At 39.2% G+C, this 26,768-nt stretch overlaps 2 protein-coding genes across 2 annotated transcripts in view; one reads left to right on the top strand and one right to left on the bottom strand.

Moving 5' to 3' along the window:
• Window positions 1–26,768, top strand: part of IQCK (IQ motif containing K) — a 149,696-nt gene that overhangs the window by 56,351 nt on the left and 66,577 nt on the right. The window contains exons 5-6 of the mRNA XM_036741681.1: window positions 12,970–13,022; window positions 13,164–13,241. Of these exons, the coding sequence (XP_036597576.1) occupies window positions 12,970–13,022; window positions 13,164–13,241 (131 nt within the window). The remainder of the gene's footprint in view (window positions 1–12,969; window positions 13,023–13,163; window positions 13,242–26,768) is intronic.
• Window positions 24,292–26,768, bottom strand: part of GPRC5B (G protein-coupled receptor class C group 5 member B) — a 102,439-nt gene continuing 99,962 nt past the window's right edge. The window contains exon 4 of the mRNA XM_036741678.1: window positions 24,292–24,509. Within this exon, the coding sequence (XP_036597573.1) occupies window positions 24,444–24,509 (66 nt within the window). The 3' untranslated portion in view covers window positions 24,292–24,443. The remainder of the gene's footprint in view (window positions 24,510–26,768) is intronic.

Below are 26,768 nucleotides of genomic sequence, written 5' to 3'. Positions count from 1 at the left end.
CTAATATCCTCATCAAAGATGCCCTCAGTTCACATACAGATGAAGCACATAAAGATTTTTTTAATTGATGGGAAAGTAGGTATACTTATTCAGTAGTTATTCATATTCTCTCATTCATCTTTTTTGTGATTAATAAAATTTGAGGGTTTTCTGATGCCTGATATCTTCTTCTCTGATACCTTCCTGTCAGTCTTCAGTGCTGTAATAATTTTGTCACCTCAAGCATGGATCTCCTTTATACTGCCACAGTTCAGCTGTACAGTTCAGTTCTCTCTCTGCTGTATGCATCTCAAGAACTGTGATGTTAGGGATCCAAGGATGGTGACCTCACAACTCTTGCTGCAGAATATAGTTTGTTAAAATGGCTTTGCAAACATTTACATGTTTAGTCTGTTCATAGTATTCCTTTCATTTTCTTCCTTAAGTGCCCATAGGATGACTTTGCTTAGTTGGCTGTATTACTAAACTTTCTTTATGCTGTTTTTGCCCTCCACAGCTTACCTTTCCTTTGTGAAATTTTGCTCTTAATTGTTCATCATCCTTCTCAAAAGATTTTACAGAAAAGCTTATAATCTAACTTGGTGTTGCCATTAGGAGCCATTTTTCTCCATTTGTCAAGCCAAATATTTGCTGAACAATGTACTTTTTAGGTTCTTTTGATCATTAATTTCCAGTGGTTTAACATCTGGATGAAAATGTATTGTCAGTGTAATTTCTGTTGTTCATTTTCTATTTTTGAATTTCAATAAATTGTTTAAATAATTCAGGGCTAAATCTTTTAAAATTGAATGGCATTATAGTTTTTCTCATTATAATACCTTATCCTTATTATAAATTCTGATCTTAACTCTGATGAGTATGGTCTTACTGGGCACAGAGAACTGACTCTGGAGTAACTCTAAAATGCATAAAAAGTCTTTTTCATCTGTTAAAATGTCAGTTTCATCCTTTGTGATGTGATTTGTTGTTCACCTTATAGTCACTGTCTAATGTGTAACAGGTTTTTTTGAAGAAAGTATTCATACCATAGATCTGTGAGGCTTCTTTCTGTATCAACTACAAGGCTTTGGCTTCTCTGATTTTTTTCTCCTGAATCATACTTTGCCACATATTTCTCCACTACTTCATATTTTTCCATCTTTTCATTGACATCACCTAGTGTCAGACTGTTTTAATTTGGAAGGTCTTATAAGACCATTGGTTTAGAGCTAGAAGAAACTATAGAGATCATTGAGTCGAAACCTCTCGTTTTACAGATAAGGAAACTGAGGCACAAAGGGATCGAATGTTTTGTCCAGGTTTAAATAGCTAATAAGTGTCTGAGGCAACATTTGAAGTCAGGTCTTCCTGACTCCAAGTTCAGGACCCTCTCCACTATACCACTTAATCATCCTCAGCAACGGATGTTGCTGCAATTCTTTTAATGTTGGTCTTTGTGCAAATGCTTATCATTAATAGGTGTTGACCAAATAACCCACGAAATAATATTTTTCATTGCTTTGGTGCATACAACAAAATCTCTGCCGACTTCTTTTGTTGCCTCTCCGAGGAGACTCTGAGCTATCCTCTTTAGCTGCAGCCTTTTCTTTCTTCTGGTTTTATTTATGGTAAAATTGTCAATATTGATATTATTGCACTAAGGGTACTAAGAATCCAAATGGATACTCTTCCTAAACACAAAAGAACAACATCGCGTGGTGGTACTTTTCACACGATGGCTGTAATAATTCTTAACTAAACAATGGGTGATCATGAAAGATCATGAAAACTAAAATATTAGTAATAAGTATTTAGGAGAATCTTTGAACTTAATATTTCTTGTTTATATTAGGATAATATCCACGGTTCAGTCATTTAGTTATCATTTTTTAGCTGGAACAGTTTATAACCTTTGCTTCTTGCCCTTTTTTCTGGCATGGAATTATGTTAGTCACTCTCTAGTTTCTTCTGTCGCTGTTCTTGAGTCATTTATTCATTTGTCTCCTTTATTCATGTCCAGCAGAAAAGTCCATCTATTTGACAGCAGATGCTGACTGAGTTGGCACCCGTCCTTTATTTGCACTCTTGGATTTTACCATTGCTATTTTCCTTCTTTAATATACAATTATTCTTTGTTTTTCACCCTTGATTCATCTCCCCTTGTTCCTAAGTACTTCATCCAGGATTCTACTCCTTTTCTTTACAGCTTGGCTGTGGACAGCTTCTCTACTGATCTTGATTACTATATATTTCTCCAATGTACATAAACCACTTAGCATGCGCTGCCTTAATATCTTTTTGCTTTTCTTCTCTCCCGCTTCTCCCATCTCTCTTCTCTCTGTTCATTTGTTTTCACTTCTCTCTTGCAGCCACCCAGCAGATGATTTTTAAGCTAAACAACAGCTGAACAGTATCCTCACTGTTACTGCATGCCTAAGCATGCACAACACGTTTAAGCTGATCCAGAACGGAAAGACAACATGATTTCTTCCATTTTATTTCTTTGCATCAACAGTGATTGTCTGTCTGCACTGCACTCATATGTAAGACAGTTTGACTATTTTTAAAGTGCATATAGTAGATTAACAGGCACTTTGCTCCCTATGGAGAATGAATCTTTATAACAAAATGTTGCCATAAATGCCAACAGGAACAGTGCTTCTTTTGTAAGAAGAAAGAGATACTTTCATCAGACATACAATTGTTGTTTTGTTTCAGTTATAATAGAGCCATTTATTCTGGTTACATATTTTTATTGCTGTACAAGTATTTTCTTATTTTGATTAATAATGCAACTTTGAAGTGACTCCTGATCTTGAAATCCAGTGCAATGTTTAATGATCCAGTACATTTTGATTTTATTATCTTATAAATAGTATTTCAAGTCCCTTTTTCCCTCAAAAAACTTTTGGTGATTCATTTAAATTTAATGAATGTTTATTAAGTGCCAACCATGTTTAAGGATTTTGAAGACACTGGGAGTCCAAAACATGGAATATTATGTGTCTACATAATACAATACACATACAGATAATTGCAATACAAGATAGGGAATAATGTGGGCAAAGGAAGAGGCTAGACAAAATGCCCTAGGAATATTTGAAGAGGAAGGGAACACTTTTAGTTGAGAAATAAGGCAAAGCACCTGAACAAAGTGGCGCTTGGAGACTTAAAGGACGATAAGAATTCAGAAATGGGGAGAGGAAGAATAGGTCTGTTATTGTTCTAGAACACAGCCTATGTGAATGCAGAGAGGGAGGAGATGATATTGAATTTGGGGAACAGCAAGCTGTTCTGTTTGGCTGGAATGTAAGTGCATGTGAGGAGGAATAATGTGAAAGAAGGCTAGGAAAGTAGATTGAAAGCAAATTATGGAGGTCCTTACATGCCCAATTAAAGTTTGTATTTTACCTCAAAAGCAGTTGGTAGCTGTTCCTAAATGTTTTTGAGCTGGATAGTAATATGGTCAGACCTGTACTTTAGTAAAATTATCTTGGTGACTGTGTGGAAGATAAATGAGAGAGACAGACAGTGAGAGACAGAAAGAGAGGAAGAAAGAGATTGGAGATGGTTATTAAGAGACTTGCAGTACTCTAGGTAAAATGACTTGGAAGGGATAGATGAGAGAATTGAAAGGATTTGAAAACTGATTAGTTAAAGGGGTAAGGGAGAGAGAAAAGTCTATGGGAGAGAGTGTAAAGAAAGAAAAGGACCAAACAGAGTCCTTAGGGGATCCCCCATGATTAGGGGCTGATAGGCAGATGATGAACCATTAAGAGAGACTGAGAAAGGAAGATGGACTTGGATATATAGAAAATAAGTCATGTGGAAATGGTGTCACATATGAGGTACTTAACACATGTTTATTGACTTCCTAAGGGATGGATGGAGAGGGTGTGTCACAAACTGAAGACTGATGAATGAGGATGAAGATTGAGATCATCAGATTTAGTAATTAGGAAATCATTGGTAACCTTTGAGAGTTAGTATCAATAGAATGGCTGGGTCAGAAACCAGATTGCAAAGCAGTGAGAAGTGGGTGGTGAAGAAGTAGAGGCAGCAAATGTAGACTACTTTTTTCTTTATTTTTTAAGATTATGAACTTGAGGGCGGCTGGAAAGCAGGGACCAGCTTGAGCTCCCTGCCAAGTCCCTCCAAAAACCTATAAAAAATGGCTCTGAACCAATTCTAGAACGGCAGAACCCACAGAACAGCAGAGGGAAGCAGGGCTCCAGCCCAGGACACCCTGGATGGTCTCTGGGTGAGATCTATCCCACATGGAGTTGGGAGCTGGGAGCAGGCAACAGAGTGGAGTAGAACCCAGCCTGAGTGGCATGGACCATCCAGACCAGAAGCCGGGAGGAGGGGGCCCTAGCGCCCTGAATCAGTGAGCTTCAGCAGTTGCCAGACTCCTCAACCCACAAACACCAAAGACTGCGGAGAAGGTTAGTGGGAAAAGCTTCAGGAGTAGAAGGAGTTCGTGGTTCGGCTTCCAGCCCCGGGGGCAGCGGAGGTGGGGCAGCTACAGTTGCTGCTGCTTCTGGCCCCAGGCCCACCTGGTGGGAGGAATTAAGTGGCAGATCAGAGCAGGAGTGCACAGCCTGCTGAAGATCTAAGCCCAAACTGGGCTGGGGGTTCTTGAGGAAGGAGGAGTGCTGGTGTGACAGAGCTGGCACCTCCCCCCCAAACGTGGAACATAGAACTCGTTAGTCTACAAGCAGTCATACCCCACTGAAAAACTCAAGGGTCAAGTTAGTTGGTTGGGAATATGGCCAGGCAGCGAAAGCATACCCAGATTTAGTCTCAGACTTTGGATTCTTTCTTTGGTGACAAAGAAGACCAAAACATACAACCTAAAGAAGACAACATAGTCATAGAGCCTACACCAAAAGCCTCCAAGAAAAACATGAACTGGTCCCAGGCCATGGAAGAGCTCAAAAAGGATTTGGAAAAGCAAGTTAGAGAAGTAGAGGAAAAATTGGGAAGAGAAATGAGAAGGATGCAAGAAAACCATGAAAAACAAGTCAATGACTTGCTAAAGGAGACCCAAAAAAATGCTGAAAAATACACTGAAGAAAACAACACCTTAAAAAATAGATTAACTCAAATGGCAAAAGAGCTCCAAAAAGCCAATGAGGAGAAGAATGCCTTGAAAGGCAGAATTAGCCAAATGGAAAAGGAGGTCCAAAAGACCACTGAAGAAAATACTACTTTAAAAATTAGACTGGAGCAAGTGGAAGCTAGTGACTTGATGAGAAATCAGGATATTATAAAACAGAACCAAAGGAATGAAAAATGGAAGACAATGTGAAATATCTCCTTGGAAAAACCACTGACCTGGAAAATAGATCCAGGAGAGATCATTTAAAAATTATTGGACTACCTGAAAGTCATGATCAAAAAAAGAGCCTAGATATCATCTTTCAAGAAATTATCAAGGAGAACAGCCCTGATATTCTAGAGCCACAGGGCAAAAATAGAAATTGAAAGAACCCATCGATCGCCTCCTCAAATAGATCCCAAAAAGAAATCTCCTAGGAATATTGTCGCCAAATTCCAGAGCTCCCAGATCAAGGAGAAAGTACTGCAAGCAGCCAGAAAGAAACAATTTGAATACTGTGGAAACCTAATCAGAATAACCTAAGATCTGGCAGCTTCTACATTAAGAGATCGAAGGGCTTAGGAATATGATATTCCGGAGGTCAATGGAGCTAGGATTAAAACCTAGAATCATCCTACCCAGCAAAACTGAGTATTATGCTCCAAGGCAAAATATAGACTTTTCAATAAAATAGAGGACTTTCAAGCTTTCTCAGTGAAAAGACCAGAGCTGAATAGAAAATTTGACTTTCAAACACAAGAATCAAGAGAAGCATGAAAAGGTAATCAAGAAACAGAAATCGCAAGGGACTTACTAAATTTGAACTGTTTTGTTTACATTCCTACATGGAGAGATGATGTGTATGATTCATGAGACCTCAGTATTAGGGTAGCTGAAGGGAATATGCATATATATATATATATATATATATATGTTTATGTATATATATATAGGTGAATGTGTATGTATATATATATCTATGTGTATGTATATATGTGTATATATATGTATGTATATATGTATATATATATTATATATAAAAGAGAGAGAGCAGACACAGTGTGAGTTGAAGATGAAGGGAAGATATCTAAAAGAAATAAAATGAAATTAAGGGATGAGAGAGCAACATACTGAGAGAGGGAGATAGGGAGAGATAGAATGGGGTGGATTATCTCGCATAAAGGTGGCAAGAGGAAGCAGTTCTGTGGGAGGAGGGGAGAGGGCAGGTGAGGGGGGAATGAGTGAACCTTGCTCTCATCAGATTTGGCCTGAGGAGGGAATACCATACATATTCATTGGGTATCTTACACCACCTGAAAGAAGAGGGAGGAAGATAAAAAAAAAATAAAAGGGGAGAGATGATGGAGGGGAGGGCAGATGGGGGGTGGAGGTAATCAAAAACAAACACTTTCGAAAGGGGACAGGGTCAAGGGAGAAAATTCAATAAAGTGGGATGGGTTGGGAAGGAGCAAAATAGAGTTAGTCTTTCACAACATGAGTATTGTGGAAGGGTTATACATAACATGTGGCCTATGTTGAATTGCTTGACTTCTTAGGGAGGGTGGGTCGGAAGGGAAGGGGGGAGAGAATTTGGAACTCAAAGTTTTAAAAACAGATGTTCAAAAACAACAAAAAAAAGTTTTTGCATGTAACTAGGAAATAAGATACACAGGCAATGGGGCGTAGAAATTTATCTTTCCCTACAAGAAAGGAAGGGAAAAGGGGATGATGGGGAGGGGGGTGATAGAGGGGAGGGCTGACTGGGGAACAGGGCAACCAGAATATATGCCATCTTGGAGTGGGGGGGAGGGTAGAAATGGGGAGAAAATTTGTAATTCAAACTATTGTGAAAATCAATGCTGAAAACTAAATATGTTAAATAAATAAATTTAAAAAAAAAGATTATGAACTTGACAGATCATCCCAATGAATATTTCTATTTACATAAAAAAAATGATTATTTACAAAGCTGAATATTGTGCATTAGGCTAATTAACATTAGCTTGTTTTTAAGGTATATGTTAAATATAACAGGATATAATTCCTTCTCCTTTTATTTGTATATTTTAATAATATTTCGTTGACATTTTCTTTCTTTTCTCTTATTTTGTGTCCCTGTCAGTACTCTCCTCCCCCCAGAGCTCTTCTTTGTAACAACTAAATATCAATAAGGAAAACAAATTCGCCTATTGATCATATACATTTAGATTTAACAGGCATTTATTGAGCACCTACTGTGTGACATGCACCATGGCTAATGCCTTATGAATATTACTCATTGTAATCTCACAAAAACCCTGGGAAGTAGGTGCTATTATTCCTCCCTGTGAGGAAATTGAGGCAAACAGAAATGAAGTAGCTTGCTGAGGGTCACATAGCTAGTAAATGTCTAAGTCTAGATTTGAATTCATGTCTTCCTGACTCTAAGTCCAGAGCTCCTGCCACCTGGCATCTATATAAAAAGGCATGTCCTATTCTTCGCCTACAGTTAGTTCATCACCTCTCTGCCAAGAGGTGGGAAGCATGATTCACTTTCAGTCTTCTGGAGTTACGGTTAATCATAGAATTAATCAGAGTTTTAAATTCTTTCATAGTTGCTTTCCTTTACAAAATTGTTGTTGTTGCATAAATTGTTCTCCTGGTTCTGCTTTTCTTAATGCTGAATCGTTTCATACGAGCTTCTTGGGTTTCTAATAATCTATCCCTTTGATCTTTTCTTATATTGCCGTAGTTTTCCATTATATTCATCTAACAATTTGTTCATCCATTGCACAATTGATGAGATCCCATGTATTTTTCTGACTCCTTGCTATACCAAAAACAAAAGTCCTACTGTGAACATTTTTGTACATATGGATCCTTTTCCTCTTTTATTTTATCCCCTTAGGGTATGTACATATGCCACTGGTGAATACATTGCCGCTCTGTTTACCTTTTAAGCAGCTAACAGAACTATATCATGTGATGATTATGAGATGAAATGTTACAAACCAATTTTTGGACTGGGGGAGAAAAAGTCACAACAGGGTGCAGTGATTATGTGGTGGCAACGATTATGTGGTGAAATACATCACTTAGGTAGTATTTCAGTTTTTATTATATTAGCATCACTTAACCATAGACAATTAACAACTATCCAATTAGTTAAGTTTACCTTTATTTCTATAAAGAATGTTTTTGTAGCTACAGTCATGGAATTCCTACGTGTGTTTTGGTAGGATGTCTGATATTTTATGCGTTCTGCAGTTTTTTTGAATGGGCTTTATTTCTCTATCTCTTCCTATTAGGTTTTGTAGGTAGTATACAGAAAGGCTGATGATTTGAGTAAGTTTATTTCATATCCTGCTACTTTATTGAAGTTATTGTTTCAATACATTTTTAGTTGAATTTATAGGGTTATCTAAGTAAACCATCTTATCATTTGCAAAAGTGGTCACTTTATTCCTTCTTGCCTATGTGTTTTCTTGTCTTATTGCTATAGTTAATATTTTTAGAAATGTATCAAATAACAGTGGTAACAGTGGAATCCTTCCATTATTTCTAGTATTTCTGAAAAGAACTCTAGTGTTTCTCCATTATAGATAATACTTGAAATCTTGGTTTTAGATAGATACTGTTTATCATAATAAGAAAAGGACATTTAATTATATGTGTTTTAATTTTTAAAAACATAATGGATACTGTATGTTGTCAAAAGCATTTCCTGCATCTGTTGATATAATCGTGTAATTTTACTGCTTTAGTTATTAAAATGGTCTATTTTGCCAATAGGTTTCTTAATATTGAACCAACTCTGCATTGCTGGTATGAATCCAACTTGTCATAGTGTATAATCTTTTAAATATATCACTATACCATCTTTGTTAACATTTATTCAACATTATTGAATCATAATATTCATTGGAAATATTAACCTTTAATTTTTCTCTCTGTGTTTTATTTCCTCCTGGTTTAGGTATTAGGGCCATAGTTGTCTCATACTGTTGGAGTTTAGTAGGAGGCCTTCTTTTTGTTAAAAATAATAAACTTTCTCCTAAGGACTGCTTTGATAGCATCCCAAAAATTTTATGTGTTATCATTGTTACTATTTTCTTGATGAAATTATCTATTGTTTTTATGATTTGTTCTTTGATTGATATATTCTTTAGTATAAGAGTTTTTAGTCTTCATTAAATACTTTCTTCAAATGCTCTTATTTGATTATACTTTTTATTTTGTTGTGGTCAGCAAATGATGTGTTTAATATTTCTGCTTTGCCACAACATTTGTTGTGAGATTTTTATGCACGACAGTTGTGAAACAGTTGCCTCAGAAAGCTACTCAACTCATTTACAAACCCGTTTCTCACCAGTACTGTCTCGAGCTCAGTGGATTTAGGTATGGTCCCACTTTTGGGAAGCTATAAAAATATATATGAATAAAATTTCCTTTTGCTCCTTGTGCCAAGGAATACCTCTCAGCAGTAATGGAATCTGTCAATCTCTTTCCCTCTATATCTTACTGACCATAACTTCTTTCTTGGCTATATTTAATCTTCCAGGGACACACATAAATCAGAAGGGCAGGGGAACAATCATTTATTAAGTGCCTATGATGTGTCAGGCACTGTACTAAACACTATACAAATATTATCTCATTTGATCTTGCAGCAACTCTGGGAGGGAGTTGCTATTATTATCCCTGAAGAAACCAAGGCACATGGCATTTAAGTGACTTGTCCAGGCTCACATAGCTACCAAGTGTCAGAGACTGAATTTGAATTCAGGTGTTCCTGACTCCAGGTCCAGATTGCACCACCTAGCTGCCTCTAGTACTTCAATGAATATTGTCTTAGAGAAACCAGTTTCTTTTGAAACAAATGGTAAAATTGTCAACAAACTCACAAAAGGCAAGGACTGGAAAAAGATGCATCTTTCCCTGGAGAGAGCAGGAGTGGGAAAAGGGGAAGGTATAAGAAGGAAGACAAAGGCTGAGACTCAGGATCACCATCTCTGGTGTCCTCTCCTAGCCACATACTCTGGGCATCTCTGTGTTTTCTCCTTGCTCTGTAGGCTAGTGTGTCTCTCATGCTGCTCCTGCTCAGGGGTGGAGGAACCGTGGTGTCTGCCCTGTCTGCCTGTCCTGGCAGGTGTTCCAGCTCTGAACCACTGCGACAGCAATGACATGACTGGTTTTTTCTGGCTGTAACTTTTTTTTTCTCTCCAGCAGATACTGGTCTCCATTGTCCACATACATTAATGGGAGTCTCCTTGCCAGAAAGGAACCTTTAAGATTACATTGTGTTTTATCAAGTTAAATACTTAGAAAAAACCACAACAGAAAACAACTGCAGTGGTGTTTGTATTCGCGTTATCTTTTTGTCCACTGCATGACACTAAAAATGTGATTGGCTATAGAAAATCACTTGTGAAAGTCTACCAATAACCACCTCATAATTTTAAGGATACATTTGAAGCATGTGTAAATAATTTTCATAAAAATTTAATAAATATGAGAAAGTAAGCCTTTCTTCTGTAAATTGGTATTCTCTTGATCATCCTTTTTGGGTAATTTCTTTTATTTGGTATAAGATCATAGAATCACCATTCTGGAGAGAAATTTGCAGCTATGCCCAATGGGCTATAAAACTGTGCATACTCTTTGACTCAGCAATACTATTACTAGGTCTATATCCCAAAGAGATTTTTTTTTAAAAGAGAAGGGATGTATTTGAACAAAAATGTTTATAGCAGCGCTTTTTTGTGGAGGCAAAGAATTGGAAATTGAGGGGATGCCCATGATTTGGGGAATGGCTATACAAGTTGTGGTATATGATTGTAATGAAATGCTGTTGTGCTATAAGAAATGACAAGCAGGATGACTTCAGAAAAACCTTGAAAGACTTACATGAACTGATACAAAGTGAAATGAGCAGAACTAGGAGAACATTGTACACAGTAACAACAACCTTGTATGATAATCAGCTGTGAATGACTTAGCCATATAGTGATCCAAGACAGTTCCAAAGGACTTGTGATGAAAAGTGTTATCAACCTCCAGAGAAAGAACTGATAAGAGTCTGAATGCAGATTGAAGTATACTATTTTTCACTAAATTTTTTCCTGGTTTTTTTTGACTTAACTAATATGGAAATATGTTTTGCATGATTGCACATGTATAACCTGTATCAAATTGCTTACCTCTCAGGATGAGGATTTGGAACTCAAAATTTTGAAAACTGAATATTAAAATTCTTTCTACACATAATTGGGAAAAATAAAATTTTATTAAAAATTAAAAAAATAAGATCATAGGATCAGAGATCTGTAGCTAGAAGAGACCTTAGAGGTCATCTAGTCCAATTTCCTCACTTACAGATAAGGAAACTGAGAAACATTCAGAAAGATCAAATAAGTTGCCCAAGTTACACAAGTACTAAGTGGCAGAGCCTGAATTTAAAGCCAGGTTCTCTGACTCTCAAGTCCAGCACTCCAAATTCAGTGTTTTTTCTACTATGCCAGCATTATCCTACACGTAAGGATTTTTAGTTACTAATATGGAAGTCACATGAAAACCAACTATTTGCAAAGCAAGGCAAAATCAAGATCAAGTTGAAAAGATAAAATGAGAAGCAGGCAGCATAAATAATTGCAGAAAGCTTCAGCCTCCCCAATTTAAATAATCTATCAATGCCAAAAATTAAGAAATGAAAAAGAGACAAAAAGCAAGCAAACCAAACTTGGCTTCATCATCATTTCTTACAAAATTTTAACCAATGTAAAGTAATAGCTAGAATGAGGAGGCCAAACAAATCCAGAAACCGCCTACCTTAGGCAGCAAACATTTCATCTCCTTGCGAAGTGGAAAGAAGTAGCAGTCAAGAGCATCACTGGCTTAAAATACAAAATTAATTGTAAAACATAATGAAGGAGGATGCTAGAATATTATGAGTGGTATACCACTAATAGGCCTACATCCAAAGAGATCAAAGAAAGAAGAGAGGTCCTTTTTGTATACAAACATTTGGAGTAGCAGTTTTTGTAGAGAGAAAGAAGTGGAAACTAGGGGAGTGCCTATCATTTGGGGAATGTCTGAACAAATTATGGTTTATGAATGTAATAGAATACTATTGCTCTGTAAGAAATGATGAAAGAGATGGTTTTGGAGAAACCTGGGAAGACTTGTATGAACTGATTCAGAGTGAAGTAGACACAGAACAGTCTATGCTATAACACAACCTTGTAAAAACACACCGTTTTAAAAGACTTAAAAACTCTGATCAAAGCCATGATCAACCTTGGTTCTAGAGGACTCAAAAGAAAGAATTTTACTTACCTCCTGACAGAGGGCTGATAGACTCATGGTGCACCAGTAAGACATACATTTTTGGACATGTCCAGTATGAGAATTTGTTTGGCTTGACCATGCATATTTGTTACTAGGATTTTGTTTTTCTCTTTTTTCTCCCAGGGGAAAAAGAAGTGGGAGAGAAAAAAAAATAAATGCTCAATAATTGAAAAAATCAACTAACAAAATAAATGTTTGTTGAATTTAATTGAATTATCCTAATATATTGTTTAGAAGTCCTTGATTTTTTTAAGTTAAAATGACTTTTGGAAAAAAAGGATTGAGCACAGTTGCTCAGTAAAAAGCTTCATAGTCTGAATTTTTTAAAAAAAAAATACCAGTTGTGTTTAGAAGATGTTTTGACTTAGACCTAGCTCTGCAAATCTTGAACATTTGATACTTCGTTTCAGTTCTCCTGAGGCCTAGTACTTACAAAGCTAAAGTAGGCTGTCATGCATATTCCATCTAACAAAAGCAATCAGTCAGCCTTCCTCCCTTTGCACTTTATGGATATGTAATTAATCACAATAGGTACATAATGTGAAACTCTCTTCTCTCTTCAGCGGAAAAAAACAAAATTTATTGCCTGTGATTATCTGACCGAGTGGTTATACAAGTAAGTTCTTTATCTTTTTGAATATCATCATAGTTACTAATATTTCTGCAATGTTAATCTGTAATGTGGATTGTAACAATTAAGGTGAATACTTGTTTGTTTTTTTTTCATTTCAACCAAATATTATGGCACAATGATCAGCCAGAATCCAAAGAGGATAGATGAACCATTCACAGAATTCTTCTCAATTCCCTTTGTGGCAGATTGGCTAAAGGTTCAGTAAGTACCGTCACATGTCTTTTTGAGTAACTTATACCTAATTGTAAAGTGGTGTTAAAACTAACTTTCTGATTTAGGTGAACTAGCTGCTGAAATTCAACTAGGTGCCCAAATCAATTGTATTTGTTTCTTTGCTTCTCTGAGTTTATTTTTAGTAAAGTGTAAGCACATCTCTACTTGCTAGTAAGCATTTATTAAGTGTCTACTGCATACCAGGCACTGTGCCAACCTCTGGTGGGGGGGGGATACAGAGAAAGGCAAAAGACAATCTTTGCCCTTGAGGAGCTCACAGTCCATTGTGGGAGACAACAAGTGAACAAATAGGTAGAAACAAGATAAACAGAAATAACTAATAGAGGGAAGGTACTAGAATTAAGAGGGATTGAGAAAGACCTCCTGTGGAATGTGGGATTTTAGCTGGGACTTGAAGGAAGCCAGGAAGTAGAGAGCAGGAAGGAGAGCAATCCAGGCATGAGGGACACCCAGGGAAAGTGCTGGGAGCAGAGAGATGCAGTGTCTTTTTCATGGAATGGCAAGGAGATCATTATCATTGGATTGAAGGGTGCATGGGGGACGTGTAAGGGATGAGAAGACCAGAAAGGTGGAGGGTGGCCTAGGGTATGAAGGGCTTTGAATGCCAAACAGAGGGTTTTTGTATACAATCCTGGAGGTGCTTCACTCATTTATTATATCAGCAAGATTTTTAAAAATGAAATACAAATCTATTTTTGAGCCTTATCTTAGTTGATGCATTTTCTCAATATTTTTGTATACAACCTCTGTATGTAAATCATAGGTGGCATAAAAGATAGGTCATTGACAAACCTAGAGAAATGATAAATCCTGAGTACATTGCTTTGCTGTATTTTTCACATAGGGTCTTTTTCTGCCTTCCTCATTTTATAGAGCTTACGTTATTTTGTAAACAGACGCAAAGTGATTTATCCAAAGACACACGGTGAATGGGCTATGGGACCAGAATTCTACCTTGGTTCTTCTGGCTCCCAGACCAGTGTTCAGACAGTTTGTCAGTGGACAAGGATTTATTAAGCACCTACTTTGTTGCAGGCATTGTAGATACAAAAAGAGGCAGCAGACAATCCCTGTGCTCAAAGAGCTCACAGCCCAGTGAGGGAGATGACAAGCATACAAATGTGTACAAACAAGCTATATATAGGGAATAATTAAGAGAAGGAAGGCACTAGGAGTTGGGAAAGACTTTCCACAGGAGATGAGACTTGAGTTGGGACTTAAAGGAAGCCAGGGAGATTAGGAATCAGAAGGAAGGAGAACATTCCAGGCATGGGGGACAGCCAGAGAAAATGCCCAAAGCCAAGAGATGAAGTGTCTTGTTCATGGAATAGCAAGGTGGGCAGTGTTACTAGAGTGAAGAGTAAGTGTCCAGAAGTAAGGTGTAGTGTAAGAGGACTGGAAAGGTAGGTGGGGGCTAGGACATGAAGGGCTTTGAATGCCAAAACTAATTTCATATTTGACTTTGGAAGTGATATAGAGCCACTGGTGTTTATTGAGTAAGAGGATGACATGGTCAGACCTGTTCTTTAGGAAAATCACTTTGGTGGCTGAACGAGGATGGTTTGGGGTGGGGACTGACGTGGGGTAGGCAGGCCCACCAGCAGACTATGACATGAGAGGGCATATTCAAGTGATGTTGCAAATGTGAACTTGATTGTCCTTGGCAACCTCTAGGATGTGTGTGGGGGGCGGGGCATGAAAGATAGTAAGTAGTCCAGGATGACCCCTAGGTTGTGAGCCTGGGGGACTGGGAGGATGGCATTGCCCTCTACAGTAACAGGGGAGGTAGGAGGGGGGAAGGGCATGGGGGGAGACATAATGAGTTTGGTTTTGGACATGTTGGACATCCAGTTTGATAAGTCTGAAAGACAGCTGGAGATGTAAGATTAGATATCAGCAGAGAGTAAGATTAGGCAGAATATTTGAGATTTGGGAATTATCAGCATGGAGATGGTGATTAAATCCATGGGATCAGATGAGATCATCAAGTGTAGTAGTACAGTGGGAGAAGAGAAGAGGCCCCAGGCCAGAACCCTGAAGCACATCTGTGGTTAGAGGGTATAATCTGGAGAAGGTGCGGTCAGATAGGTAGGAGGAAAACCAGAAGAAAGTGGTTTTCTTTGCGTGTCACCATACCAAATGGAGTATGTTAAAAATCCTTGTTTCCTGTTTTGATTCTACAAATATTCCTAATTTTATTTCCATCATGAAATAGAAGGGCTTAAAACTTCAATTCAACAAGCATTTGTTAAATGCCTACTATATGTGAACTGTGCTAAGAATTGTGGATATAAGGACAAAAACAGTTCCTACCCCCAGGGAGCTTACAGTCTACTGAAAAGAAAAGTGTTAATAGAAAATTAAATCCAAAATGTATACAAAATCATTTCTGGGGGGAGGGCAGTAGCTACTGGGGGAATAAGGAAGGGTCTCATGTAGGAAATGGCACTTGAGCTGAGGTATAGATGGGGGAGGACTTCAGTCAGGCGTGAAGGACAGCCTGGACACACACTTAGAGGTAGATCAAAGGTCATTTACAGGGAACAGCATACCTGCTGTGTCTAGGGTGTCTAGAATGCAGAGAAGATGAAGGAGATTGCAAAGCCTGGAGCTAGATTCCAAAGGGCTTTAAAAGCCAAACAGGAGGTAACATTTTGTCCTAGAGGCAAGAGGAAATCCCACTGGAGTTTCTTGAGTAGGATCATGACATGGACAGGCCTGTGCTTTACTAATACTTCTTTCCTTATAAAAGAAGGAAATGACAATTGTTGGAGGTGATAGAGGAGTGCAGGCACACCCATACCCAGTTGGTGGAGTTGTGAAATGGTCCAGCCATTGTGGAAAACAATTTGGAATTATACTCAGAAAGTTACCAATTGCACATGTCCTTTGACCCAGTGATATCACTCCTGGGTGTATAATGCAAAGAGAAAGGACTCATATATTAAAAAAAAAATGTTGTTTATAGCAACACTTTTTGTTGTAGCAAAGAACTAGAAAATACTTAGGTGCCCATCACTTGGGGAATGGTTATGGAGCATGAATGTAATGGAATGTTATTTGCCATAAGAAATAAGGAGGGATGGATTTGGAAAAATTTGGGAAGACTTGTCTGAAATGGTACAGAGCAAAGCGACTGGAACAAAGAGAGCAATTTATACATTGACTGTTTTGCTGGAAGGAAAAATAATGTGGAAAGACTTAAGAATTATGATTAATGCAATGAGCAGCCTTAACTCCAGAGGACCAGCAACAGAAAGCATGCCACCCACCTCCTGCTAGAGGTACCTCTACCAGGTCTCATGGACATGAGATTCAGAATAAGATATACTTTTTAGATGTGACCTACATGCAGATCTTCTTTGCTTAACTGGACTTAATGGACACAAAAAGGACTTTTATTTTCTTTTTAATGTCAAGTGAAAGTTTTAGGAGGAAAAAGAGAAGAGTGATAGTAGTGAAGCATTTAAAAAACAGAACAGAAGAGAAGGAAGTTTGGAGGGAGACACAAGCAAGTAGGATAGCTTTAAAGCTAACTTTTTTTTTTTTAAAGAGGCAAGCTATTTATAATAGAGATTCACAGTTTCTCATGCAAACTTTCTGTTGTTCTTTGTATGAGGAAATGCTCATCTTAATTAGTGTCTATTAAGTACAGAATGCCAAGACATTTTAAAAATTACTTTAAAAAGATTATCACTTTGCCAGCTATTTGGAGAATGATTTGGAGAGGGGAGATGGGGGGGTGTTGTAATAGTGCAAGGGAGAAGGGATTAGGGTCTAAACTAGGGTGGCAGGTATGTTGGTACAGAAAAGCAAATGGGAGTGAGATTATAGTGGTGGAATTAACAAGACTTGGCAACTGACTAGACTTGAAGGCTAGGGAAGAGAAGAGTAAAGGCTGGCTCTGAGGTTGATGTCCTCAAAAGAAATAGGAAAGTTAGGAGGAGGAGGCAGTTTTCTGTTTTTGCTGTGTTGAGTTTGAGATGCTTCTTGGACATATTGTTGGAGATTATAATTTATCATGTTAAAAAAGGCAGTAAGGAAAAGAAATGGTGTTTTTCCCCCTAGGAAGAGAACATATTGCTAGTATTCCTCAGATGGTTCCTTTTTCTTTGGAGGAGGGCTTATTTAGTAAGAAAGATTGAGAGTTCTTTTGGGAACCATGGGCAGTGGAGCAAACCACTCTGAGCCTTCAGCTATAAAATGAAGAAATTGTTTGCTTACTTATTTCCCTTTAAGTGGTATTTTCTACTCCCTATATTCTATGTCTTGTACGTAGTCGTGGTATTTCTTATAGCTAGAGACTTACTTCATCTCTTCTATATACTATGCTCCTAATTGCACAACCCACTTCCAAGCTCATTTTGTACTCCAAATGGAGTTAGAAGTTTTGAAACCATTGCCTGTAATCTTAAGGCTGAGTAAACTTTAGTTTTTCTTATGGATTAAAAACAACAGACTTGATATTTGTTCAGATTCACTTGCAGAAAAACAGGCACAAAGTTCAAAGGTCTACTGCTGGATTTCTAGTCTCATGTCCCAAGGGATAAGATTCATTAAAGACATTGTTAAAAGTAATAACTTCAATGAAACAAAAACTGGATTTTAGAAGAAAGAAGAAAAGATCACTTATGGTGAAATGGCTTTCCAGCCAAGTCCTCTGCATCACTCAGTGGCATTTTTTTAAAAACCAAAATACAGAGGCAAAAATTAAAACAGCACTTGTATATTAGGATGAGCCCATCATAATGATAATATCCTTGTGTTCAGTTTTATAACAGCAGGGAGATATCTTGGGCCTCCAGGATCACAAATGAAACCATGTGTGTTAAAAATGTTTTTTCCTCTAAAATCCATAATTAAAAAGTCTCAGAGTAAGACATTAGATTGTCATGCAATGTTGATGAAAAAATTCAGAACATTGATCTAGTTCTTGTGTTGTATGTGTGTGTGGATTTCTGTCTGTATTTTTTAGAGGTTAGAGTGACTCAGGAGACCGAACGTTTGATATCTTAATTTGAACATCCTTTTAAAAATTCAATTCAATTAAGCAAACATTTAGTAAATACCTCCTGTGAGTTGGTCATTGGGCATGACAAAAGTGAGACTGTTTCCCTGTAAAGTAGCTCATATTCTTCTGGGAAGAATACTTTTACAGCTAAGTATAATGTATAAAGTCATCTGACGAAGAAAAGAGCATCAAAAAGTAGGGGAATCTTGAAAAGTTCAGAAAGAAACTTTTCAGAAAGTTTCATGCAGAGAGCATGAAAGGCCAAGATGAGGAGGAAGCATATTCCAGGCTGGGAGAGTGCTTATGGGAATGCACAGAAGTAGCAGATGGAATGTTGAGATGAAACAGAAGAAACAAATTGTTTTGAGAACTAGAATATACTGAAATGTAAAGTTCCTCTGCATTCGCATTCATGTAAGAAGCTGGATGTGGGTGGTCCCTTCTTGTACACTTCACATTGTATTTTCTTTTGCTGATGTTTTAGTTTAAGGAACCTCTGAAAACAGGTGTGCAATATAGGCATGTATGACTCTTTTCATTAGGGCGTGCCCCCAGGGAATTTTATTATTTTTTTAAGGCAAACATTTATGGAATACTCAATAATGGGTATTCTTTTTATTTACCAAACTAAAAAACACTAAAATATAACTAAACTTATTTTTTTTAAAAAAAGGTAACAACTAAACTTTAAAATGCAAACTCTAAAAATTAAACAGAAAATACCAAAACTTTTTTGAGATATTATGCTATGCATAGGCATATCTAGCATATATACCTTGAACATCACATTACCTTGGTTACAAAGGGCCTCAATCTAGCCCACACGTAGCTGAAGAGGAATCCCTTCTACCTTCAAAAATGGCCACCCAGTTTCTGATTAAATACCTTCAGTGAAGGGGAACAGTAGCCTTGTGGACAGCTGTGATTGCACTTCAGTCTTTCCTTACATGGAGCCTGGTGTAGGATGTGTTCAGGGACGACGAGTACCTCTGGTGTGAAGGCTGCCAAGCCCTTTTCAGGGCTGCTTTCCTGGTGTCCACCTGTTCCACCCAACTCTCTCACCTGTGGCTCCAAGAAGCTGGAGCATGCTCAGCAGCCACAACTTGGGAAACTATTTCGGCAGACAGCTAAGTCAGGTTGAGGGTAACCAAGGGGTCTCAAACCCGTTGGTGAGTTAGGGGGGTGTCTACCCCAAGCATGTGAAGACTTCCCCTGGTGGAATGAGTGGATGAGAATAATCTGTTCCAACGGCCATGAAGGCAACTGAAGCAGGTGCTGTGGAGCACTTAGAACTTGGTTAGACATCAGATGCCAGGGTCATACCACTACATCTTGAGCCATCACCATCTTCTTGACTCTGTCCTGCCACTGGACTGTGATGACTCTGGAGGACAGAGTGAGGCCGACAACTTCATGCAAATCTGCCTCACTTAAATCCAACTTCTGTACGAATCAAAAGTCATCACCCATACCATTTTACCACTTTTACCTATCTCAAATTCCTGTGGCGACAGGCAAGTGACAAAGCAGCAGATGTGGATATACTGGGAGCTTTAGTCACAATCCTGCACATAGGTGGTGAGGAAGGGGCTAGAAAAAGTCCCCCCAAAAATGCCTGCTTACCCAGCCCTGGCCTGATTATGTGGCAGGTGGGTGGGGATCCTACCCTGCAGTCAAAACACCAAAAAAATGTACAAAAATGTCTACAAAGATGATTCTACTCACCATCAGTACATGGAATGTGCGCACACTTAGAGACAACACAAGATCAAATTCTGGTATACCTGAAAGATGAACAGCTTTTGTTGCAAGAGAACTCAGCAGGTATCGCATCCAAATAGAAGCCCTGAGTGAAACAAGGCTGGCAAATAAATGCCAGCTTACTCAAGTGGGAGCTGGATACACATTTTTCTGGAATGGCTGCAGTGAAGGGAGCACCATGAAGCTGGCGTAGGTTTTGCAATCAAAACTAATCCAGCCAACAAACTTGTATGGCTACCAAAAGGAGTTAAGAACAGGCTTATGACAATGCGATTGCTACTTGCAGGAAAACATCACGCCACTTTCATCAGTGCCTAGGCTCCCATCATGACGAACCCTGATGAGGTCAAAGAAAAATTTTATGAAGACCTGGAGACCCTCATCATCAATGTTCCAGAAGAAGACAAGTTTATAATTCTGAGTGACTTTAATGCTAGAGTAGGCTTAGACTATCAGACATGGCAGGGAGTCCTAGGGAGGAATGGAGTTGGAAACAGCAACAGTAATGGTCATTTACTACTGAAGACTTGCACATCTCATGACCTTCTCATCACCAACACTGTCTGCCATTTACCTAAACACACTAAGACTTTGTGGATGCACCCTTTCAGCAAACATTGGCATTTAACAGACTATGTGATTGTAAGGAGATGAGACAGACAGGATGTGAGAATGACAAAGGCAATGTGTGGCACAATTTTGCTTTCAACAAAAGTGGTGCCCCCAAGGCAAAATGACCACCAGAAGAATTAATGTCAACAGATTAGAGCATTTCTCTGAGTGGGAACAGTTTGTTGCTAACTTGGAGGGAAAATTAAGCCATCACACAGTTGACAACACTGGAGCAGAAAAGGAGTGAGAAGCTTTCAGAGATTAGGTTGTACACTACAATTGCTCATCTGGGTCAGAACACATGCGAACACCAAAGACTGGTTTGATGAAAATGGTGGGGAAATTCGGAAGCTGCTAAATGAAAAATGAGAACTCCACAGGGTTTACCAGCAGGATGGCTCATCCATCTCGAAGAAGGCATTTCACGCCATCAAAAGTAAAGTACAAGCAAAGCTTAGAGAAATGCAGGACTTTTAAAAGGCTCAGTAAAGAGGCAGATGAAATTCAGTTTTATGCTGATAGTAACAATCCAAAGCACTTTTATGATGCCCTGAAGGCTATTTATGGGCCAAAGACCTATTGGTGCATCTCAGCTACTCAGCGCTGATGGAGCCACATTGCTTAGTGATAAGGACATGATCCTGGAGAGACGGGCTGAACACTTCCATAGCGTTCTCAACAGAACATCATTAATCAATGCTGAAGCCATTAAACCGTTCACCTCAGGTTGAAGTCAGTCCCTCCCTAGCTGAAGCTCCACCTGAATAAGAGGTTTTGAGCCATTGGCCTCTTGTCTTGTGGCAAAGCACCTGGTGCTGATTCTATTCCAGCTGAGATTTACAAGGTAGGGGGTCCATGGCTCATATAAAAGCTGACTGAGATTTTCCAGGTTAGGTGGCAGGAGGAGGTTATCCCCCAGGAGTTCCAGAATGCCTCCATTGTCCATCTCTAGAAAGGTAAAGGGAATAGATTGTCCTGTGACAATCACAGGGGAGTCTCTCTCTTAGACATTGCTGGCAAGATTCTTGCTAGAGTCTTCCATAATAGGCTCATCCTTCACTGGAAAATGGTCATCCACCTGAGAACCTGTGTGGTTTCAGAAAGGGCTGAGGAATAGTTGATATGTGTTTGCTGCCCTACAACTCCAGGAGAAATACCAGGAGCAGAGCAGAAGTCTGTATACATTTGTAGATCTGACTAAGGCCTTTGATACTGTCAGTCATGGGTGCTTATGGAAAATTATGTCAAAATTTGGTTTCCCAGAGAAGTTCATCAGCATTGTGCATCAGTTTCATATTGCGTGGGTTGTGGATAATGGGCTTGTGCTTTCCCAGTCACCAGTGGAGTGAAACAAAGCTGTGTGCTCGCTCCCATGCTTTTTAGCATGATGTTTTCAGCCATGTTGTCAAATGCTTTCAATGAGGACTAACACAGCATCAAGGCCAGCCACCACACTGGTGGTAAATTCTTCAACTTGTAAAGACTCCAAGCCAAGACCAAAGTGGAGGGAGTGTTGGTGCATGATTTTCTGTTTGCAAATGATCTTGCACTCAGTGCAGCCTCTGAAGCTAAAATGCAGTGAAGTATGGATCAATTCTCTGCTACTTGTGACAATTTTGGCCTAACAATTAACACCAAGAAAACACAGGTGCTCCATCAGCCAACACCACAACATCCATATGTGGAACCATCAATTACAGCAAATGGAGAAGTTCTGAATACTGTGGATAAGTTCACTTCCTTTGGTAGTGTACTTTCCAGGGATGTACACATTGATGATGAGGTTGACACATGCACTGCCAGAGCTAGCTCCGAAGAAAAGTATGGGAGAGAAGAGGTATTAGACTGATTACCATACTGAAGGTGTACAGAGCTGTGGTGCTGACCTCATTGTTGTATGCCTGTGAAACCTGGACAGTCTACCAGCGCCATGCCAGGAAACTGAATCACTTCCATTTGAATTGTCTTAGGAAGACTCTGAAGATCACCTGGCAGGATGAGGTACCAGACACTGAGGTCCTTTCTCAAACTAAACTGCCAAGTGTTCATACTCTACTTCAGAGAGCGCAACTCCGATGGGCTGGCCACGTTGTTCGAATACAAAACGTACACTTGCCAAAAAGCCTATTTTATGGAGAACTCACACAGGGCAGGTGTGTGACCAGAAAAAGTGATACAAGGACACTCTCAAGGTCTCTCTTAAGAACTTTGGAATTGATTGTGTGCCATGGGAGACACTGGCACAGGATTACTCAGCATGGCATGCCCACATCAGAGAAGGTGCTGTGCTCTGTGAGCAAAACAGAATTGAAGTAGCTCAAAAGAAATGCAAGATGTGCAAATTTAGAGAATCCACACCTCTGGTAGAACATCCTGAGCTCATATTGGTCTGATCAGCCACAGTCAGACACACTGTCACTTGAATGTAGCATAGTGATGTCATTTTGGTCCTCTTCAAGAATGAACAACCAGCCAACCAACATGGAGCTAAATCTGTCTCTGCAACTTCCATGCATGCTTCCTGGTTCTGTCCTCTGTCATCTCTGCAATGACAACCATCTCCCCTGAGTCTCCTTTTCTCCAGGCTATCTCTAGTTCTCTCCATCAATCTTCGTGTAACACCCACAGTTTCTAGTCCACTTATGCTGTATGAGGAGGGATTGGTTTACATTCTCCCCACCCTATGTAAGAACTGAGGAAAATATTAAAGATGTCAACCATTAAGAGCCAATTTAGGATGCTTGTCCTAGAAAATTCCCTTCAGCATAACCAAAACACGTTTTAAAATAATACTAGGGACCTCTAGTAAAAAGTGGCAGAATTCGTTGGGGATGAGTTTATGGAGAAACAGGTGCATTCTTATACTGCTAAGGACATTGCAGACCATGGAAATCTTCTTGGGAAGGAATATGCTCATCTAACCATTGTAATCACTTCTGGGCTCAAGCGGCTGGGGACATGGCCCTCTGTCTTTACACTAAGGGGCCTATCTGCTCTGGACCCAGCCATGCAGTCTTTCGTGGGTTTAGTCCTGGGGGAAGTTGAGCCACCTAAAAGAAGGGTCAGCATCAACTTCTTAATTTAAATTTATTTATTTAACATATTTAGTTTTCAGCATTGATTTTCACAAGAATTTGAATTACAAATTTTCTCCCCATTTCTACCCTCCCCCCACTCCAAGATGGCGTATATTCTGGTTGCCCTGTTCCCCAGTCAGCCCTCCCCTCTGTCACCCCACTCCCCTTCCATCCCCTTTTCCCTTCCTTTCTTTTAGGGCAAGATAAATTTCTGTGCCCCATTGCCTGTGTATCTTATTTTCTAGTTGCACAGCATCAACTTCTTACGTGCTTTGGCTCTCCATATCCCCTACCCTAGCACCTCCAGGGAACAATCTCTTAAAACTTAGTTTGGGCTCATATCTAAAGTTTCCCCAAAAAGGCACTCACTTTATAATGTAAGTTAGGTGTGGAAAAGTTATTTATTTCCTCCATTCAAAAGAAATGTTACATACAGAAGGCCATCACACATGCGCAATGACAGAGACTTAAGCAACAATACCACAGTTATATTCTCCCGGGGGATCAAGACATAAACATCAGAACATGAAGAAGTTTGCAGGACTGTTGAACAGCATCTTATATTTCTCCAGAACTCTGAACTGATTCCTCCAAAGTCCATGTTTTCTGGATTTCCAGGCCCAGGGATTGGGATCATCCTCTGGCCAGTGGTCATCCCCTGGAGTTGTTAGAAACTACTCCCAATGTGCAGCCAGAAACAACCAGGATCTATGAACCTCTCATAAGGTTGCCACGAAGACCACTCTCAGCCATTTTGGGATTCTGTTTGGTTACCTATAGTCAGTAAAGAACAAATACAGAAGAAGTAGGTCACAACCCAGGTCAAACCCACATGGGTAGGGCATGAGCTTTACTTGTCACATACCCGCCATTTTCTGTTTTGCTTGGGTGGGGGGGTGGGTGGGAAGGGCAGCCCCTTTTGTTCATCACCTCCAAGCTTGACAATCTGCCATAGAAAGTCAGTGGAAGAAGAGAGGGGCAGAATCATTTCCTTTTTAAAGGTCCACTGAGTCATTTACCTACTCAGTGACCAATAAGGGAATAGCTTCTTCTTCTTCAGAGCTCCCAAATACATTAGCTGTGAGCCACACATGGCTACCCAGAAGCAGCCAAGGACTGCACCAAACCCAAAGTGCCGGAGGATTGAACTAGCACACGTGATCCACAGCTACCTTGGTAATACTGCAGAAGCTACCGTGCAATCCTGCTTTTTGGTTCATTCCATTCAGCATGCTGTGGACCACCACACAGATGTTCATAAAATCTAATAAGCATTTATTGAATACCACCCAGGGTAATGTACTGGATACTGGGTTTACAAAGACAAAAGGAAAAACAGTATGTGCCCTCAAGTAGTTTACATTCTACTGGGAGAATTCAGGGAATGATGTGGATTGTAAACCTGAGTGATGAGAAGGATTGTGGTGTCCTGGAAAGAACCAGAGAAGTAGAAAGGGGGTGAGTTTTGGAGGGTAAATAACTAATAACTAAAGCATACAACATAGATGGCTCTCTAAAACACCTATTTCCATTACTTTTTAAAAAAAAAAAAACAACTTTAAGCATGTCCTACTATATTGGATTGTAATGGCAAACAAAATGGGACTTTTTGCTGTTTTTTCTTTTGTAGTGCTTCGAAGCACTAAGGCAATCAAGTACCTTTGATTGAGCCTTACCTTTGTTTGAATCAAGAGTCTTTGAATCACGAGCCTTTCATCACCTGCTTAAGTCACAAGAAAGCCTAAGTCCCATGAGTTTGAGTCACATGGTTGTGATGCCCTCTGACCCTGAAGAAGTGTATATATGCTCTGAGGTTAGCATTTTGCTTTGGGGGCTCACTCATTGGAAGAGTGTTTGTGTGATTTGGCCAGATGAGACTCCAGGTAGCCATTGAGGAGCCCCCTGGCTTTGAAAACCCAGATGTAGGTGCCTCTCTCTCTGGTAACTATGTATGTATTGCTATAGCCGGACAGTTAGAAGCCTGTCTGTTGATTTGTGTTATTTTCTCTGTTTGTATTTGCTCTGAAGTTCAGGGTGCTGGCTTTTCCCCTGAACTAAGTGAATGGTATTTGTATGTTAAAGTAAGATTGTTAACTCCTTAAAGTTGTTCTCCTTTAGAAAAGCACAACAAAGAACCTGTGCTCGCAGCCCCTGCTGTGTGCTGGTGTTATTGGCCTTACACAACCACAGTAGCTGCAAGTAACATTTTTGTTACATGGGTCAGTAGTGGCATCTTTATAAACAAAGAAAAAAATTTTCAGGGAAACAACAGTTTCACAAGTTATGCAGGTTTTTATAAATACCTTTTAACAGGGTATATTTTCATATTTTCTTTTTTTTTTTTGAGGGGAGAAGGGAAGGCAGTTGGGGTTAAGTGACTTGCCCAAGGTCACACAGCTAGTAAATGTGTCTAGTATCTGAGGCTGGATTTGAACTCAGGTCCTCCTGACTCTAGGGCCTGTGCTCTGTTCACTGTGCTACCTAGCTGCTCCTATTTCCGTATTTTCAAGAACACATTTTAAAAGCTTTTTGCATGTGATTAAAAGCCTCTACATTAGGTGTGATTAGCCTCTACATCCCAAAACATGGTAATATTTCTCAAGAAGACCCTATAATTTCTTGCAATATTTATTGAACTAGATGAAGCCATAGTAACAATATCCTACCAGTGTTTTCCTAAGTCAAATGTTAAAGGAAATATATGCTAACCAGTTACTAGAAAGGGAAATGTTCTGATATTTATGTGCTGAGCTGTAACTAGTAGTTATTGCCCCAGGGCCAGCAGCATGGAATGTATCCTCAATTGAGAGAAGTGGGTCAAGTGGGAAACAGAGATCCTAGTATGCCAGCTAGCTGTACAGGGTGGGAGAAGGACGATGTGTCAGGGAAGGAGTTCCTTCCAACCCACTACCTGGTAGCTTTCTATCGGAACTAATTATTCTTGCTAACTAAGCTGCTAAAGGACTACGAGTGTTGCCAGCGCCCTCTAAATTTGATGTTTTCTATACTCATCAAAACCTCAGTGGCTCTGCC

This window comes from Trichosurus vulpecula, chromosome 1 (assembly GCF_011100635.1).
Source record: "Trichosurus vulpecula isolate mTriVul1 chromosome 1, mTriVul1.pri, whole genome shotgun sequence".
In the NCBI taxonomy this organism is placed as follows: domain Eukaryota; kingdom Metazoa; phylum Chordata; class Mammalia; order Diprotodontia; family Phalangeridae; genus Trichosurus; species Trichosurus vulpecula.
This window is presented reverse-complemented; position numbering and strand designations above follow the sequence as displayed.